Here is a 21,062-nt window from a genome sequence, read left to right as displayed (position 1 = left end):
AGGAGTATAGCTTTTACAACAAAAGAAATCTACAAGAGACTTCCTAATTAAAAAAAAAAAAAAACAACTGGGGAAGCTACTTTCCCTTCTTCCCTCCCTCTTTCCCACATCTCCTTTATGTGGCATGGAAATTCAGTAGTCTGTTGGCTTAAAGGATTCAAAAGGCCAGATAACCATAAGCTGCCTGGAGATAGGAGAGGTTACTAATGACAAATTGGAGAGTGTTCAGATGAGGGCCACAAAGATGGTCATGGGGCTGGAACACATCACCTAAGGACTAGGGAACAGGGTTACTTTAGCCTGAAGAAAAGGAGTCACATGGGAGGGTGTAATTGCAGCCTTCAACTGACCAAAAAAGGTTACAGAATAGACAGAGCCAGATGTGAGGTGCAACGTCAAGTGACATGAGGGAATGGTCACAAACCATAACAGAGACAATATGAGGAAAAGTTTCTCACAGGGGCAGCTGGGAAGCACTGGAACGTGTGGCTCAAAGAGGCTGTGGAGTCTGCATGCCTGGAGATTTTTTATAATCCAGCTGGGCAAGGCCCTGGGCAATATGCTTTGCCTTCATCATTGGCCTCATTTTGAACAGGGAGTTTAAATGGATGACCTCCAGAGCTTCTCTCCAAATTATGTTTATTTATGACTCCATGATGCTTTTCTGAGTCTTATAGCCATCTTATTCTTGCTGCAGTTCTGAATCCTACCCATATCTCTTCTTCCAAAGGACATATCCTAATTCCCAGGAGACAGGTCACTTAGGGAAACTCTTTCTTCCTGGTTATTGATGGTTTCTGGAACTTGATCTGGCTTATGTATGCACTATGTCAGGTAATTCTGTGCAAGCTCTGAAGCAAACTTCTGCAGCTGTGTCTACATGAGCAAATTAAATACCACTGGGGACTCTTCCTGGCTGTACAATTGGACCAGCTATACTATTAGAATTCAAGCATGGCATCTGGCATACTCTTGGTTCATGCTGAACAGCATTCTTCTTCAGCCACCCAAAAAAATATCAGGCTTAAATTTGGAAATTGGCAGGAGTTACCAATGCTTCATAGTGGTGGCATCCTTGTTTTGGACTCTTGTCAAGTTAACAGCACAGATATTGGCCATTCCTTGAGCCAAGTGCCATAAAGTGGCACTTGATATGTTTTAATTCACCAATGTGTATACATCCACAGTGTCTAGGGAACTTCGAAGCCAGAGTCAACTTCAGGATGTGCTGGCAGTTTTGCATCTTTATGTATATTGTGGGGACGAGAATTAATCTCAGGTTTTGATTTGAGTAATTAAATCACACCTGACTTCTGCTTTAGACTTGCACTTAATGCCCTTAATCTTTAGCTGTTAGAAAGCTGCAGCAGGTCATTGAAGTCAGTGGATGCTTTTGCTTTTGGGTGGTGGTTTTTTTTTGTTTGGTTGTTTTTTTGTTTGGTTTGGTTTTGTTGTTGTTGCTTGGAGCTTGTCCAGTTTCCTGATAAGGTAAATAGTTGGAGTTACCTTGCATTTTAGGCAGCTTTATCAAGGCTGTCATTAAGATTTTTCTTTTTAATCACTTATATTTGCGATGTGGCTTGCCTTCACGAAATCTTCAGTCATTCCAGTCATTTCTCCTTTATTCTCTAATTATTTTAAGTGTAAATTAGTTTGATTTACAGCCTGCTGACTGTATCATTATTTGAGATGTGTACATACTAGCATATTTACTGTGTCAAACTGATGGTGGCTAATACAATTATATGCTTTTTTCACTGATATCTGATCTCCTAATTAACTGGAAAATATTTTGATTGGGGTGACTGCTTACCCAAATTATTTAATTGTCCCACGCAAGGTTGTCAGCAAAAAAATATGGAAATGAGCCTAGGAAGTTCTGTGAGATTTCACACTAACAGCTCTTCAGGTTAGGCTGGAATTAGACAAACGGAGAAATAGCAAGAGCAACGTGGAGCCTGCAGGAAAAGAAATTAGCTTGCATTTTACTTTCAATACAGAACGATAGTAAGAGCACTTAGGTTTTGTCTATCTCTTTTCCTTCTTGATTTTCTTACTTTACAAAGCCAGGTGATTTTATCCCCATACTAAAAGAATGTGTGTGTGTGTGTTTGTGTCTAGGAAATGAAGGTTAAGAAAACTGAGAGCACGATGCAGGTAAATTGGAAAACCCTAACTCTCAGGTCTGTGCCTGGCTAACTGGCCTGGACTTCTTTCCAACCTTGGGTAGGCTTTTTATCCTGAATTGACTGGCAGTCACTGGTGAACTGAACATGATAGCTGCACGTAATTTTATGAGCTGAGAGTTTCACTTTCACCCTGTGCAGAATATATTGGACATTCTTTCTTCAAAACACATAGAGGTCCTATAAGAAACTTAGTTCAGTTTTTAAAGGAAAAAGTCTAAGAAGTATTTCTTTTTTAACTAAAAGTAATGGGCTTGCTGAATACGCAAAGGTTCTTGTTGAAGGAAATGTCTGCATTTCATAGATACATTCTTGCTGGACTGAATAACTGCAATATTTGCATATTGTCAGACTTCCTATCAGCAATGAAACAGTCAGTTTAGGTGGTGTCAAGCAAGTGATCTGTAGTTTTTTTAGTGGTCGCTGATATAGGTGAGAAGGTCTGTACCACAGGATTCAGCAAGGTATATGCTGTTCTAAAATTGAGAGCTAGCAATACGCTTGCGCTCAGCTTTGTTCTGTAAGTACTTTGTTATATAGGGATAATTTCTTGAATCAAAGGGCCACATCAAAGATGAGAGAAGCTGCACAAATGTGATTTTATTCATGTGAATAGTTCCATTGAATTCCTTCATACTGCTACTTGTGTGGTTTAGATCTTTATTAGGAGGTCATGGAAATTTCATTTTGTATTCCAATTGTGAGAATGCTACAGAAATTCACGGCAAAATCCTAAACTAATGAGTGTGCATATAATTTACCCATACAGATTTGTTTCACACAGAGTGACAATGAGGAGCCATAGAATGCCTTTTATCTAAAGATGGAACCTGATTATTATCTTTTTAATGGCAGCAGAGATAGGACAATGTCAGAGGCTTGCAGCATAAGCCACAGTAAAAGGAACAGCACTTACACCACCACTGCTTTAATGTTAACCTAGCTTCTGAGATAGTGATGCTCCAAAGTTGCACATGCAGGCAAATGAAACCACCAGTGAGTAGAATGTGGGTGCTTAAAGACTTTTAGGGCCTATATGTATGTGTATATATATATATATATATATATATATATATATATATATATATATATATATATATATATATATGTATAATCATAAAATTACTACATATGCTCATTACTAGACCAAGTAATGAGCACACAGCAGCAGCAGCAGCTTTGTCTTGTCCCACAGCCAACTACACTTAGGCCTGATTCCTATTTCCCAGAGAACCCCCCAATGCAAATAACATTTAGTAAAGGAGGGGATGATTTGGGCAGTTATTTTTTTTTCTCAGTCTTTACTGAGACACGTTTCCTCAGGCTGATCTCAGAGCTGCTGTTTTTCAGGGAAGACATGAGGTGCAGTCTTGACTTCTTACTGTCATTAAATGTCATGCAACGGTATTTACAAGGGAAGGGGTATCCTTACTCCTTGCTATAAAGCCAGCAATTACATTTTCTAAGTAGAAACGGATTGTGGATGAGATGGTAAGCAGCTGTCCTGCCTCAGCATGAGATAGGTCAGTATTTCAAGAGCAATCTCTGGGATGGTTTGATAGACACTTTGCAGGGCTACTTTGTACTCCTGCACATGGGTGAAAATTGAGTCCTGTTCTAAAGTGTAAGCTAAGCCTCTCAAGTCCCACGTTGCTGAGGGGACAGAAAAGACAGCAGTGGCTAACAGATTCTGAGACCCAAACCAAGGAGTTTTTAGCCACCAGTGGAAGGGAATACCCTACTTAAACTTTGTTTTCTCCTCTGCTCTGCCAAACTTATCCAAGTAAATAACACTTTATCTCTCAATTTCTGAAAGCAACACAAATCCTCTACTTGGTCATGATGTTTTTCTATTTTTAATTGTATTTTATTAAATAAAAAATGCTTCCATCTACAGCAAAACAAACAAAGTTTCCAGTTATTATATGCTTTTAGTTTCTGTCTCCTCTGTAAGTACCTTATTTTCTCCAGTCATTTTCAAGATTTCAGGCTAGGATCACCACCGCCTCTTATATCATATTATTTTCCTACCATGAAGTTGTTTATGTGTATTGTTTACCCAACAGACATTTCTCTTTCACTTGGTATATTCATTACTAAATAATTCTGTGAGAAGATACAGGCCACTGATTTTTTGCAATTTGCATCCCCATACTCTAAGCTATGTTGAAAGCAAAGCTTTTTGGTCCTCTTGCTTTGGAAGTACATTAATATTTCTATGACCTTTACTAGACGGCAGATGAGAAGCATTAGGAGTAAAATAACAAACAAACCAAAGGAAACCAATTTTTTAAAATGCATATTTCTGAAAGGAGCAAGAGGGAAAAGAATCTAGTCTAAAAGAATATGAACTTTAGCTTGAGTTATGATAATTGTTCTGTTGTAGCCTATTTTTCCATGTCTAAATGTTTCTTTATGATCAAACCATTAAACATAATGCAAAAAATGTATTTGAAGGGGTTTATAAACAAAAAAGATATAGATATTATTTAGAGATATTTAGAAAGAAATAGAATTATTTAAGACATGTTTATTTACTGTGTACATTGAAGGGATCATATTAAAGGCATGGTCACTATGCTAACAACTACTTTACAAAAAACATCCCTTCAACTCATTTCACTTCCAAAGCCTGCTGGTTATAAAGAGAAATTCTGTGAAACAAGCTGCAACTGTAGTGACTTTTTGCGAGGTGTAAATACTCTGCTTTAGAAGACTATACTTTCCATAGCCCTTAGAAGACTGTAGAAGGAAAACCAACTAAATTCTACTCAGGAAACCATTTCTCTCACGGCAGCATTGTTTTTCAGTGGTTTTACTACAACCGGAAGCCAACTCTGTTCCTGTTCATCTAGGTGTTGATGCCATAACTCAAAGGAACAGATCCAAAAATTATTTTTTTGTCACTTGAAATTTGATTGCTTTATGAACACCATGTATACATTAACAGCATCTATGATTCAGCAAGGCATTCAACAGATGGAAAGCAGAAGTTGGCCCATGAACTGAAGTATTTGTTCAATGGTTTCCAACTGAAGGCAAAACTGAGATTCTTTAATAGCAACCCTATTTCATATATTTTACATCATATGTCACAGTATCAAGTGAAAAGATATTCTAGGGGAAGGGAGGTATTTCTCTTTAGGATGGTGTGGAAGAGCCAGAAAATTTTAAAACAGCAATAACCAGCTCACCATACCATGAATCACATGAATCTAGAAGAGTTCAGATTAAATCAAGTGGTGCTATTTATAGGATTGACATGATGGCAAGAATCCCCTTCTGTCTTCACTGCCAAGAGCAATGCTATTGCAACCAGCAGAAAAAGGGATAGGCCTTATACAGGAAGTGTCACATACCTATTTTTTAATTATTAGTTTTGTAAGTTCTTCTGTTTCAATATATGAAAATTATCTCTCTTTAAGGTTTCAAGGAATACTATCTTGTAATTTTAGGATCAAATACAGATTTGCTAAAATAATAAAACTTCTTAATGGGAAAAACAGTTTAAAAACATGCTTTTTATTGTTTTAATGAGTTTAAGTGAAATGAAGGACTTTTTTATAATTTGGATACAAGTATTTCCCTTCTATTTGCTCTTTAAGCCCAAAAGCTTGTTTCTTTTTGTTCAAGTTTTCACGGAAACTGAAAGTAACTAGAAGCTGACTTTCAAAAATACCTTTCCTCCCCACTCTTTATTTTTTTTTATAAATTTCCTCAGCTTGACCTAGAATATGAAAAAGTGTAAATCATCCTAACCTTTTTTTTCTTTTTTTTTTTTTTTTCACAATTTTGATTTATCTAGAGTATTTCTAACATACAGCTTTCACTCATTAGATGTAGAGATTCTGGCTCTTAACCAATCTGTAAAGTCAGAGAAAACTATGCTGAGTTATCCAGCTGAGAACCTGCCCCACTTTAAATATCACTCCCATCTCCTTAGATAATTTTGCTTTAATTATGCCATGTGTAGAATGTTTTTATACATAAAGCAACCAATCTGAACTTACTCAAGCGATGGCATCTGTCTTTGCAGTCAGTGTTCTCAGCCCACTGCTGGTTTAAAATGTAATCAGTTTTCATCTGTTAGTTTGAATGGAATTTAAGTTTCTGTTCAAGATATAGCCTCTGATGCTGCATTGCATTGCACACTGTTCCTACATTCTTAACCAAAGTCAGATCATTCTCTTTACATTGCAGAGCTGGGGCTCTGAAAGACTTAATTGGAATCCTTCTCAAGCATATAACAACATAGCCTTTGTAACCAGTAACAAATTTTCAAATATTTTTATATGGTACATAATAATTCAGTAGGACATAATTAGCCAAACTGGCAAAAGAGACTATTTTTTAATCTAAAATACTCACTGGCTTGTATACGTGCGTAGGTCCAAAATGTACAAGCACAAAAGGCAAAGGCATCCTTCCTGTACCTATACATATGCCTTAATTTTGCATATGTACACAGAAGTTCTAATTTAATGCATACAGAGAAACTGATGAGATGAGATGAGAGCATCTGTTTTTAAAAATCTGGTATCAGTGGTTTGTGCACAATGAAAATACAGAAAGCTAGAAGTGATATAGTTTCTTTGTTAGGTCAGACACTACAAGAACTGCAATCTTCCTGCTTCACTTTAGGATAAACAATCTGCTACAGTCTTATTAGGGGAAATGGTATATCTTAGTGTCAGTCCTTTTCTTGCTTAGCTGTCAACTGACATTCCCTAGGGGCTTGTATATCCTCTGTGACTGAGATTTGCACAGCAATGTCAGGGGTTTGGATGCTCAGTTCCCATTATTGTTGCTGAGGATCTAATCCCTTTGTTAAGAGATATTAGTTCTTTCTGCAGATTTGCTGTCTTCTGGCTCTGTGGTTAATGTTCCCCTCCTTTCAGTATTTCTAGTGAGTATTTCCAGGCTGCTTTTAAACAGGCCTTTTGCCATTGGTGCATTTCATAGTCCTTCACAGAGAGCCCTTAAGTGGCTATGGGAAAGCTATTACAAATGTGTTACATACATATGTACCTCAAAAGCCTGGAGAAAACCTGTACTGGAGAAAAGCAAGCAGGATAGGTAACAGGGCAGGTATATAGATGATTTGAATAATACCAGAGACCTCAGCACAGAAACTTCTGAGCAAGCTGCCAGGCTGTCCAAATTAAAATAAACTATGATGACTGTTTTGGCCCCTGGAGAACCGTAGAACTCCCTGGACTACAAATTCACATTTGGTCTCTTTCTCAGGGATGCAACTTCCTCATGTTGTCTACAATAACATGAGAAAATAAAACACTGCTGAGATAAATCCTTAAGTATTGGCCCTCCATCTTCCCCGTTTAACTGTTTTCAGTTTAAGCATAAAAGAATTTAAGCATCGATGCAAGCCACTCAGTCTTATTTAGCCTCCAGATCAGAGAACATAACCTGCCTCCTTTTATTGACTACTACACACAGAGTCAGTACAGGTGAAGATTAAAATCTCACTCTGACATTTAAGCATCTTTGCAAGACTAGTGAGAAGGGTTGCCGCTCTGTAATGATTTCTTGGTTAGTAATACATTTACATATGTGCATCCACATGTGTATGTGTGTTTGTATATATATATACACAAAATGTTTATGTCAATGGATGGAACAGCTACAGCATCATCTTCAACCTTAGTTAATAAGGCAATCCAGTAAGAACAAGAAAGAACAAGTTTCAAGCCTTTGACTTATGACTCCTCTTGTTTTAATATGGTTTTAACTGTCAACGCTAGTAAGTCATAAATATGAGAATAATGTAGTAAGTCTACCACAAACACCCACTTCTATGTTATTTTATTTTTGTTCCATATTTAAAGTATCCACACATCTTCACACATTTCCTTCCTCCTCACTGTCAGACACTGAGGCTCTCAGTTATGCAGGTAAAAAGGATTGACATTTTCTAAACTGTAATAGTTTCTGGTTCTGTCTTGTTGAAATAATTCTGAGGACTAACTGGAGTCACAACTTGAGAAAGAGGTTCCTGGTGATTATATTGAGACAAGCTTCCATGTTTGGCTATGTATCTGCAGTCGCACAAAGACAGAGAAGAAAAGACTTTAAAAATGTGTTCTCATATTGCTAAACATTCGCTCTCTCCCATCTAACTGCTTTCTTCATAAACAGTTGTGCCCACTGGCCTCAGGGACTACTATTTGCAGTACTCCATGATATTAGAATCAGCCCCCTTAAGAACAATGGTGGCAAAACTGCCTAAGAGTATTAAAACTTATTTTAAGTCTTACTATCTGGATATATGTAACATGCTGAAAGACAGATTCCTACATCAGCTCTAAGAGCTGTATTCTGCATCTTGCATCTTTACAGCCTTTCTTGGACACACACAGTTGCTTCACAACTAACCTGCACACTGTCTGTGTAGAACCGCTATGAGCATGCTGAAAGCATTCAAGCACATAAGACCCTGCAGTGCCTGGAGGTGATGCTGAAGGTTTGACTTTCAAGCCTGGAAAAGACACTTTTCTGGCACCATGGCGTGCCTGCTTTAGACACTCAGTCCTTGTGGTACCGAATACTGGGTTGGGCATTAGAAAATATGCTGGGGATAGTCTGGGAAGGAACAATTTATGCTAGACTTCTAATATTCTTCTGATCCTTTACAAGAGGAGGCACTATAAATAATCTGATACCTACAGTCTAAGTTAGTGTCCTGATTTCAGCTGGGATAGAGCTAATCTTCTTCTTACTATCTGTGCTTTGGATTTGCTGTGAGAAGACTGTTGATAGCACACTGATGCTTTCAGTTGTTGATGGGTGATGTTTATACTAAGTCAAGGACTTTTCAGTTCCTTGGGCCCTGCGAGGGAGAGGGCTGGAGGGGCACGGGAAACTGGGAGGGGACACAGCCAGGACAGGTGACCTCAACTGGCCAAAGGGATATTCCATACCCTAAGACGTCATGCTGAGTAGATAAGCTAGGGGAAGAAGAAGGAAGGGCGGGGACATTTTGGTGTTATGGCATTTGTCTTCCCAAGTAACCGTTAGGTGTGATGGAGCTTGGCTTTCCTGGGGATGGCTGAACACCTGCCTGCCCATGGGAAGTGGGGAATTCCTTGCTTTGCTTTGCTTGCATGCATGGCTTTGAGTTTTCTTATTAAGTTGTTCTTATCTCAACCCATGATTTTTGCATTCCTTTCCAATTTTCCTCCCTATCCCCCTGGGTTAGGGGGAGAGAGTGAGTGGCTGTGTGGTACTTAGTTACCAGCTGGGGTTAAACCACAACAGTTGGTGTAGCCTGTCTGCTGCAGAACGCCTGCCTAATCAAAGCAGGGCTGACACAGAACTGACCAGACTCTTATGTTCACTCACTCTCCAAACAAAAAATATTTTCTTTTGACCTAAAGATCTCTTTTGCATTCTCCAAAGCAACTTGCTGAAAAGGTTCAAGCTTTCTTTAGAAAATCAAACATATTACATATGGTGAGGCCAATGAATATCCTTACAACTCATGGTGCAAATGGATTTGTGTTTTCTGAGTAGTAATGAACAGTTCATTTAAACACAAAACAACATATAAAACATTCATTCCTATGCAAAAGCTAAACAATGCTGCCAGAATTTAATTGTTCTAAAGGACTTTGAAACCTAATTTTCTGACTTTACCTTGGGATTACCTGGAAGCAAAAATACAATAAAAATACACCAATAAAACTTGACATAAAAAATACTATTCATATTCGAAGACAAAGAAACCATATTTCTTCTGTTCTATACTCTATACAATCCTGTTGAGTTTAGCATGCTTAAAACAGGTATAAAGGATTTTACCCTACATACTGTGGAAGCTCCACGTAATGGAAGTGCAGTGCAGAAGTGGTTGCATGCTGCCTGGTCTATCTGATATTGCTGATACTTTTGACAGGAACATTTATTAGACCATGTCAGCAGTAGACAAGAGACTCTCTCTGATACCCATAATTGTCTTCAGGAGACTGACCGTATATTGTAGATATGTCAAATAAAGCAGCTGTAAAATCATCTACCACATGCAATCACTTGCTACTTTCTGAGAAATTATTACAGGCATGGCTTGAAAATGATCAAAGAGAGAAAAAAACAGGTCACCAATTTAAAAACAGTAAGAATGAAATCACGCTTTACATGAAAAGCATGTGAAGGTGAATTGGGATAGTCTGATCCCAGATTGCAGGAATAACCTCTGTTCTCTTCACCTCTCCACCACAGCTGAGCTTGACCTGTGACCACTGAAATTAGCAGGGAAGGAAACAAATGTTAAGCATCTCTTTTATGGGCATCACTAACTGATGTTGGGGGGAGATTCCCAGCATCACTAATAGTTCTACACAGCAGTTTCATAGAGGCTATGATCCTCCATCTTAAGTCAGTGAACATTTATTTTACTCCACAAGTAGGCTCAGAGAAGGTAAAATAGGACTGGGTACTACCCTCAGAGGAATGTACCACAGCTCAGAAAAAAAGCTGGTGAAACCTGGTCTACAATGTCTGGGTATGATTATGCTTGCTATGTGTTTCCCACACAGCCTTCTTCAAAAAAGTCAGGGAATTCTGTCCTGGTTCTGGAAAGTATCCAGTAGCACAAAACAAGGACCCTGTTCTTGCCATCCACTGAAAACTAAGAAAATTCATCCACTATGAACTACACCCACAGTAACACCTGTATAAAGTAAAAGGAAGTAACAGATGTGTTTTGCTTTCTTAGATCACAGTGGCACCTGTCTTTTTGCTCTTGAAATCTGGTACCTGTCTGAAGTCTGACGATGATATTTCCTAAGATGCATTTGCCTTTTTATTTGTCTGTGACATTTACAAGCAAGTTAGTCTTGCATCAGGCTGCTCCAAGTTCAACTTTATTAGCCTACGGAGACTCAGGATGCTGTTCCATCTTTTCATTTCCTGTCAACAGCAAACTGTGACTACAGGTGACTGTCTGTTTTCAAAGTATAACCACAAGACAAAAAGAGCAGAGGTGAATGGATGGAAGGCAGCAGAAATGGAAGGCAATGCATTTTGCACAACGATGAAACGCTTGACAGGGTGAATTCTTTAAAAGCCAGGCAGCTCCCTAAAGCTCCTCAAGCCTTTTCTGGATACTTTTCCCTCTCAGTGCTGAATAAGAAGTGTGATGTGTTGTGAACAGAATCCAATTAACCAGTCTAACATAAGATAAATTTCTCAGGAGAACATGGAAACTTGGGATAGTGTCAACACGTCCTAGATCATTAGGGATAACGAGAAGTCAGAAACTAAAGTGCAAAATCATAGGAAAGGGACACAAACAGTTATTAAGCTATTTTGAAGCTACTGGGAAAAAAGTTAGGTTGGTCCTTTGCCAATGTCAGAAGCTCTTTGTGTTAACAAAAGGGGTTTTCAACTGTTTTGAAGTGTCCAGCTCTTTCAAACCCAACAAGAATTAGACACCTGAATACTTACATTGGCCCATAGATTTAACAAGCTTTGTATGGAAGAGCAAGAGGGAATAAAGATTACTAATCCACTTCTTGAGGTAGCCATAACAGTGATGTGGGGCTATGATGATTTCATAGTCATAGGGTCTCGGGCTGCATCAGTGTGGGGGCATGGCATGATCTTGCCTCACACTGCCTTCTAAGTAAACCCACCCATTTTTAACAACTATTCTTGTATAACAAATAACCATTTCTTAAGTCTGCCAACAACAATTTGGACACATAACACCAACAATTTTCTTTTGGGAATTTTTAACTTTGACATCCATGGGCCTCTTTCAAAAAACATACAGATCAATCAATCAAAAAAAAAAAAAAGTCACTTAAACCATAACTCAGTGACTATAGCTAAAGAAAAAAAATTCTCAGTGTAGAAACAATCCACATTCAGAAATCATGATTTACCCCAGTATTAAGGTACCTTTTCTAAAACCTCAAAAGCATTTCAGATTAGAATGACAACAATGTGGTGGAATCCAACCCCAACTGTTCCGTATTTTTTAAGCCAACATGTCATGCTTAACATTTAATTGTTTGTTAACTGAGTAAATTAAATTAGGATTTTACCTATAATCTTCCTGAACAAGCTGAGAAATATACCTCATACCTACCCATGCATTCATGCAATTATTGATTGGGTCGTTGATGGAAGATTAGAATTTGCTGGGTGAGTTGCTGATCAATGAACCTTGCCAGTGTATCCAGGGATATCTGGAGTGCTAAAGGAAAAAGTTAAAGTGGGGATGAGGAGTAGAGAAAGGGTAAAGGAAATGACCACAGGCTTGAAATATGACTTACAGATCAGTTCTAAAATAGCTAGTGTTTATCAAAGATGGATGGAGTAAAAACTCTTCATAATGTAATGAGCAGTACTTAGAATGTATGAACTGGCATAGCTCCTTTAAGATAAGTGAAACTACTTTATGATCACCTAGCCGATGATCTGACCCAAAATATTTGGTTAGACATGGCAAAAATGAATTCTGTAGTGACTTTTCCTTCCCCCCACCCCCCACCCCCCCAGTTGTTTAGGGTCAAATATCTGTACAATATTCATGATTACAAGAAACATTTAATCTCGAAGAAAAAATGGGGTTCCGGGGTTCACATAAAGCACAAAAAGCACGGAAATATTCCTTAAAAATTTGATACAGTTTTACTCCGTATTTAGGTTTCAGCTTCAAATATGGAATTTAGGTAGCAGGCTTTAGACCAAAAGGTGTGATTTCTCATGCCTAAACCACAAATGATATCCCAAATGATTCTGAAGTTCTCTATATTTCCCCTAGAATTTATTAAGAATGTACTTACATGTATATGTAATATTATTAACAATGCTTAGACACATAAATAATAAATAGCTTGAGTAGACTAGTGGATTGAGACAGTATGTGCCACATCTTGGAAAACCAAAGCATTTTGTTAATTCTGATGCTAAGTTTTAATGTGAAATTAAAAAGAAAGTTCCTAAAGAGACAGAGGAAAGAATTCTACAACAGAAAATTTTCATAGTAATTGCTGCAAGATGAAGCAGAGATGGACAAAATCAAAGGAAAAAAAGGTACTAATATGAATTCAGAGAGATAATCCAGGAAGGTTAAAAATAAAGCAATCTAAACGCCCGATATAACGGCTTTTTTTGCAGCAGTTATTCAGTGTCATCAGTACTGTTCTATATTGACAGCTCAAAAAAGGATACTGCTGCATTATACATGTATCCAGACTGCCTATACACATGGACGTAAGAGCTCATGACAAACTCTTTCATTCACTGAATCAACTACATACTTGGCATTGTAAACCTTGCCTCCATTAGTCTTTTGTTGGTTTTCAGACCCTATGCATGATAAGTGTCTCCTTTAAAATAATCTGAGGTAGTTTTTGGTTCCCTTGTACACCGGGTAAAAATAAACAGATTCTTTAATTATAAAGTGCATAAAGTTATTAGTTTCAGTACAGATGATCAGGTACTTCTCTGCAACTAAGTTCAGCACAGGATGCAAAACTGGACATATGTGCAAAATGTGGTTTATCAGAAAATTCTATGACCTGTGCACTAGGAAACTTGACTGTGAAGTTCCTCACCAGAATAGCAGAGGTAATGACAAAATGCTGTATCTAGCTACCACATTATAACAAAGGACTCTGGGTGAACAATACTTGCCACAGGAGCATTGGTGGTATATATTGTAATCTTTGTACTCATAGTTATCTGAAAGACCATTTAGTTCTTTGTCTTATTTTGAGGTAGTTTTGCACTAAGCCAGACATTCACATACTGCTCTATTCCCTGGGCCATGCTCCAGTACATGACCCTCCAGAGAAGATGGCTTTGTAGAATCAGTGCAGCAGTTCTGTTGCACTTGGGAAGCTGTGACCTATGGGGAATCACCAAGTAGTTGGCTGAGCAAGTAACAAATCTGCCCTCAGTCTTGACAGCAGCCATGCAGGGATAACAAGGAGGCCTGAAATTCTAGTACAGCAGTAGAACATATTTTCAGAACTGGTCAAAATGGCTTGCAGACAAATTTGGTTTTTCATGTCAAATTAGACAATTGTTAGGTTATGTGCAGATTAGGTAACTATGTAGGAAATTTCATCTGCATATACAAAGATCCCACTGAGGGACGCAATGGACATTATGTGTGTATATGCACATGCATTCATCCAAACCTGAAAACATGATATAATTTTGAAGGAATCAGTCAGGCTGTGGGCAGTTTTATTACCCTGGTGATGTGCTACACACCAAGATACAGCTCTCCTATGTAACAAAGAAATTCCATTGACTTCCTTGAAATTGTATGAGCGTCACAGAGAAGAGAAGCAGCACAACAAGAAGCCCCATATTAACTTGCAACATTTTATAAGCCTATTTGGAGTTAACTCACATAATAACTATACAACTGTGGAGGTATTAGAATACATTATGTACCGTGAGACATCTGATTGATAAAATCTTCTGACCTTAAAAACTTGCAAATCTAGAAGAGAAAAGCATCATAAGTGGCCAAATGTGACCCAAAAATCAAGCCTGAGAGATGATTCAAGATGAAGACTTGTACTAGACTGTTAGAAAGGATTGACAGAATTTGTTACATTCACAACATGTGGAAAGGATGTATGTCTGAAAGAGAAGAGAAATGGGCAGAGAGAAGCTAGAACTACCAGGATAGTAAGAAAGCTTACACTACAGTAAAGCAGCTGCTCTTCTGGGAACCTGCAAAGAAGATGCAAAAATGTGCTGCGGTTATGTATGTGATAAAGCAGAAGAAACTGAGGTTAAAAAAATACCCCTTTGGTTTTTTGTTTTTGGATTCCACTGTCTAGCTCTTTGTGTTTTCTCTGATGAGCTGCTAAACCAGATTGCTGCTGCTAAAGAAAACAACTAAGTGCCAGGCTACCACTGGGCAACATACAAAACTCCTCTGTGGTTATGCTGTCGTCATCAAGCTTTCTTTCTGTAACCATGACATCTCTCTTGTTCATACACTTCCTTGTTATCATGCTAGCAGCTCCTAGTCCCAACAGTAAGAAACATAGTGTTGACAGTTGAATCTGTGCCAGCTCTAAGATTTTTCAAGTGGAATATGGTGATTCTAAGTGCCTCTGCTTCGGTATGCCTCTGTTTCATATGTCCATCTTGGGACAGAAAATTTTTATTTTCTGGTAGTGTTCAGGAAAAAAAGCATGTACTTAATTTAGTTGGCCACCATTTGAGATGCCTTAAGGTATCTGAGATAACCCCCTATAGCACAGAACCTGCAGAAGATCCATGCTGCTCTGGAGCAGCAGCTGGAAGTGATGGTCTAGGTTCTCCAGGGCATTGGATGCCCAGGTTTGTCATATAAATTCCATGTCAGCTGTTTTTATGGGACCAAAATCAAGATTCCCCCAAATAATTCCTAATTCTTGAAAAACTTGAATCTAGCACTTCAGCTTGAGCAACTGAGGTATCCAAGTTCTTTGTGCAAAAATTCTATCTAGTGAAAGCAATCCAGTAGATTCCCAGCTTGCACTTACAAGCAAAGAGTTCCCAACATCTTACTCTTTCTTAGAAATACTGTTCTATAAATCTCACAGAACTAAATCACCAGATTAAGTCATTAAGTAGTTCTTCTGGTTACTGCAGTTATAAAATAGGCCTCTCAGGTCTCATGGACTCATAAGACTCACAACTGGCTTCAACCTCACATTCCCTTCCAGGAAGGGATGTGTGACACATTTGTGGTCCTTCTTTTACTCCATGATCCTATTTGTCAATCAGAATAACCTGTGGCAAAACCACCTCAGACAAGACCCTGTGTCGGGAAATTCAATGCATACAGTCTTTTGCGTTGGGGAAGAACATACCTGAGAGAACTTGTGAAGTTAAAACAAGGCACTGCATGTAGAACAAAGAATGGGGCTGACAGTTTTTGAGCGGAGCGTACTGGGTTGCATGTCATACCCTTCTCACTTGGCCATCAAAGCAGGATAGGGCATGGGTATTTAAAAGTGGATGTGAGGTTTCTGAAAGAATAAAACCATCAAAATGGTAACTCTGCAAAAATATTTTGAATCATGTTGAACTGGAACATTTGTTTCTACAATTTCAAACAGTTTTATTCTGCTTTCAACTTTTTCAACCCCCATTTTTAGTACAGGGTAATAGTTTTCAGAAACAAGATTCAAGCCAGCCATAAAACCTCATTTGGAAAATGTCGAAGTAGGATATTTCAGCACCCCTCACCCTCAATCCCATGAATGAATCAAACTGGAAAATAATACACGGTGGACAAGCTGTCAGTTTCGGAAGAAAAGATACATTGTGTGAAAGCTCTTAGGCAGCCCATGAACATGACTATGCAAGGTGCATGGCAGCAGAGGGTCCTGTCCCCAGCTAATTGCGGCCTGTGAGGTTTCTGTGGGAACTTGAAATTATAAGGGATGCATGCACACAGTCAGTTGTAAGCTGACCACACTGAAGAAATATGACTGAAGTCACTACAGATACACTGATGTGATAGTAGCACTTTGCCCAATGTGCTTGAGAAATGAGAAACCAAGAATAAAGGGTAGTTTCAGAGGACAGCTTTGTGCAAGAACTGCAGGACTTAAAACACTTAGGACTTTGTCTTCCTAGAAACTGTATGTATGTATTAAGTTCCCATTTCAATCAACTGCTTCCAGAAATTGATGTTGGTTAGATCCTTTCTTCTCTCTGATACAAACAACCTCTGTGGCCTCGGACAAGTCACTTCAGCCTCCTCGGTTCTCATCTTTCAAAAACTAACACTATAATCTACCAGTGCTATGGCAAAGAATTAGTTGATGCTTCAAAAGTGCTGCTAAGTAACACCTTGTTGGAATGTGCATGTATTGTGTAAGCACTGCCCTCTACTGAGTATTGTAAGAGCTGATGAATTATGAGTAGCAAGCTTTAAAATGTCGATGACTGCCAGATTTTTACTTAATTGTGGAAGCAGAGGCTTTTAATGTGGAACAAGAAAACAAATCTCTGTCCTAACTGCTTTTGTCAAATTTCAGGAGATAGGTACCAACAAGTACAACAATGAAAATCAGGAAGTTGCTGTACTGTAATACAAAAAATGCACACAAAAGAGAAAATCACCAGTCAGATATAACACTTGATTAATGTACGCTCGGAATGCACCCTGTGCTATGCTATTACTACACTAAGTACTACTAATTCACTGAGGGTGTAAGGGAGTTCTAACGATGCCAAGGAGAGTTATTTGTGTCTGTCACGGAGCACTTACCAGAGGCCTGCCCATGAATGCTACAGAGGAAATCCCCATCACCAGCGTGGGAGGCTTTTTTCCATTGACCCTTAAAACACCTGCAGAACTAAAATACCACATAGAGCATAACCTTGTTTCAGCAGCTGCTTGGGGAAGAGGTCAACAAAGGAAAAAGCTGGTGATTAGGGGAGGAGGAGAATTAAACAAAATTACATACCTATAAAGATGTTTTTAAGAAAAGAGAACAGTAGATTATTATGTTGGGAATCCATACGATACATTAAAAGCAGTTTCTCTATGGTTTTCAAAATTACTAGGTTCAAAATGTCTTTCTGAATGAGAAAGAGATTTTTTTAAAAGTAGTTGCTAATAACAAGAAAGAATGAATTGGGTCATTACTTATTTTCACTTATTAATAACATGGAGCATCTCAAAAGTGCCCGAAGAATTTAGCAGTCTGAGCCTTCCTGTAAGTCTCTGTAGCTGTGCTGCAAAGTTTCCTCCCCTGTGTAACTTGCCCAAGGGAGTTGAAAATACGGTGTTTCTTCAGAATTTGGACCGTCCTCCTCTTCCCTGATACACATTTGAGTTGTAGCAGCAATTACACACAGGGGATCAGATTTTTAAAAGTGCTCGGCACCTAAAAGTTTCATTGTGGTGTTTGTGGCCAGGTTTTCACAGGAGCTTAGCAATCAACATGCACCCAGAATGTGAGCTCTTTCAGAATTCTGGTTTTCATGTGTGGTTGCTGAGCTATTTCTGAAAGCCTGGCTGGCTGCACAAAACATACTTTTTAGCTCTCAGTTGCTTCCCTACCTGTATATGGTTAGCTATGTGACATATAAAACCACATGCAGTATTCATCTTCCACAAATAAATATTATAAGAAAAAAATTAATAATATAATCAGTAAGAAACAAAGTAAAAATAACTAAGGAAAACAGTCATAATCAATTCAGAGTTCGATGACTTCTAAAACAAATCACAGAGGTCTCAGTTCTCCAAAATATATAAACAGATACTCAATACTATCCCTGTTCAGGAAATCTTGTTAAGCAGATACCTTTAACTCACTGATTCCAATGGAATTTACACTTCATGGGTTTGAAAGAAAAGAAAGTCTAAACAAGAAGATAGTTTAAAGTAGGCAGACAGGTAGAGAAAGTAGGAAAAAAACCCACCACAAGTAAAATAAAATATGTACAAAAAATTTGATAAATTTAAAAATACAAAAAAGCCACTTGAACACTGGACAATTGTTTTCCAGTATACCTAACAAAATTACATGGCATACATTGAAAATACAAAAAGTCTCTGCTACTTAGTGATATAAAAAGATGAGATTCAAACCTGTAACTCCTGTGCTCTGACTGTACTGTACTCGATGGAGCACTGAGCTGTAAGACAAGATCATGTACGTTTTATCAAAGAGTTTTGGAGATCTGCTGGTGAAAAGGGACTGCATTAGGAAGAGATTTTCAGAGTACTGTTTCACAACAAATTCCTAATTCTTTGACTGGCTCTTTTTAAAAAAAAATATATTTTTACGTTGCCGTTGGCAAAGAAATGATAGAAGATTCCAGCTTTTAGGCATACGTTGCAATATAAGTGAGGATGAAAGAGAGGAACAAGTTCATCCTAAAGCAAATTCAGGTGTGTATACACAAACCAAGGATATTAAGAATGATGCTGCATGCCAGGACTGGAACAGACTTCAAGAGATGATGTAGTTGATCCCTTTCCCCCAAGACAGGCTTTAATGAAAGCCTAGAAGCAAATGAGAGGCACTGAATTACCATCCAGGACCTTTGGTCAAGTGTGAAATAGAGTCTGACCTGAGAAGAGCACTTCCACAGCTTCCTTAGGGAAATGCCCACTGATCATCCTTAGACTGCCACCAGATCACAAACATAGTTTTGATTAATAAGTTCAGATTCGTAAATTTAGCACTGCTAGATGAATCACAACACTTACGACATGGCTTTTTACATGTGGTGAAAGCTCCCACAGCTGTTCTATGTCTGAACCACAGAGAAAAACTGGATTAAAAAAATGACTTATGTTCCTAAGTCTTCACTTGTGTCTCAGCCTAACTTTTAAGAAAGATGGCCATCATGTTGCATTAATTATAATTTTTTAAAAAAATATTATATTTTTAAAATCAGGTTTCAGCAAAGCACCATTTCAATAGCAGAGTTTGGTAAAAAAAAAAAAAAAAAAGGCACAGGCTAGGGCTCAGGGTACATGAATTTTCACTCTTAACTGTGCTACAGATTCCCAATGGGACTTGGCAAACCACTTAATCACACTGCACCTGGATTGCCATCTGTAAAACTTCCAAATTGCACACTAAGGATTTCAGAATATTATTTAGAGTGCTAGGTTATGTAAAGCAGCTTTTCATCACACCAATCTTATACTAGGGGCTTTTAGGCTCAGCTACAGCATAAGTAATGACTTTTTTTCTTTTTTCTAATTCCTTAAGAAAAAAAAAAAAGAAAAACAGAAGACAGTTTCCTGTTCTGCCAAAAGGAAGAGAGGGTGGGTGCAAGGGTAACATGCAAAACATGTCCAGGTTCACCACTCTTCCTGTTTGTCTCTGCAAAATTACATGACAGATGACTCTTAGCTGTTTTCAGCTTTGCTAATAATTTGAATGGTAACCACTTTCTTGCATGGTCTGGGGAAGAATAGTGTCTCGCTCTGGAATAATGCTTGAGAGCTGATGCTGTTGCCCAAGTGCTACAGGCAGGATGTGCAACTACTAGTCCAGGAAAGAGTGAAAGTGACTATCTATAGCGAGATTTTTACATTTACAGACTTACAAAGCATGTTTAGACTTCAAAACCATATATTTAACTTCTCAAGGACTTTGGTGGGAGTCTAGCAGCCTTTAATACCTTTACACATCTTTCCAGAACTACCGGCAAGCACACAAAGCAGGAAAAAAACCTGTACAGGGATCACTTTTATGTCTTCTTTCTGACTTTATTCTTTCCTCTGCTTAAAATCATACCAATCTTGATGTCTGACAATCATAGACAGAGAATAAATATGGAAAATTTCATAGAATTTTTCAGATGGAATTAAGATTTTCACAGCTTTGAGATGTCAGAATCCTTTAGGTCTCAGAGATCTTGGTCTCCTGGTTGCCAGAAATCAATGAAACCCATAGCCTCACTCACTAAAAAATAGGAAAATGACATGGAGAATACCAGAGAACCTGTTGCTCAAACTTACCGTGAGACTGTATGCTGCAAATCACTCCAGACAAGATGTCTGTGTTTGTGGCACAGTGTACACATCAGCTTCTATTCTTCAAAGCTCTATGGCAACAGAAATATGACATGGCAGAATGAAGGGTTAATAGCTCTGCTAACTTCCCTACAGCTCAGAAATCCCTGTTCAGCACAATGTTGTATGCTGTGTGCACTCTATTTTTAAGGCACATTTCTCAATAATCATTTTATACTATTTTATGTTCTAATTCAAGCAGAAGTTAAAAGTTGGATTAAGGCTGTGAGAAATCAGATGACTTGTGCAGGAGGTGAGACAAAACAATCAGAATGGTGCCTTATGTACATAAAAGCTTGGTATTAATAGGTTTGGTTGTAGCAATACAGGTCAAATTTGAC

At 38.2% G+C, this 21,062-nt stretch overlaps 1 protein-coding gene across 1 annotated transcript in view; it reads right to left on the bottom strand.

The window, feature by feature from the left end:
- Positions 1-8,118: 8,118 nt before the first annotated feature.
- Positions 8,119-21,062, bottom strand: part of SPATA48 (spermatogenesis associated 48) — a 28,172-nt gene continuing 15,228 nt past the window's right edge. Inside the window, 2 exon segments of the mRNA XM_040585808.1 lie at positions 8,119-8,242; positions 12,295-12,402. Of these exon segments, the coding sequence (XP_040441742.1) occupies positions 8,119-8,242; positions 12,295-12,402 (232 nt within the window).

Source organism: Falco naumanni, chromosome 3 (assembly GCF_017639655.2).
Source record: "Falco naumanni isolate bFalNau1 chromosome 3, bFalNau1.pat, whole genome shotgun sequence".
NCBI classification, from domain to species: Eukaryota; Metazoa; Chordata; class Aves; order Falconiformes; family Falconidae; genus Falco; species Falco naumanni.
This window is presented reverse-complemented; position numbering and strand designations above follow the sequence as displayed.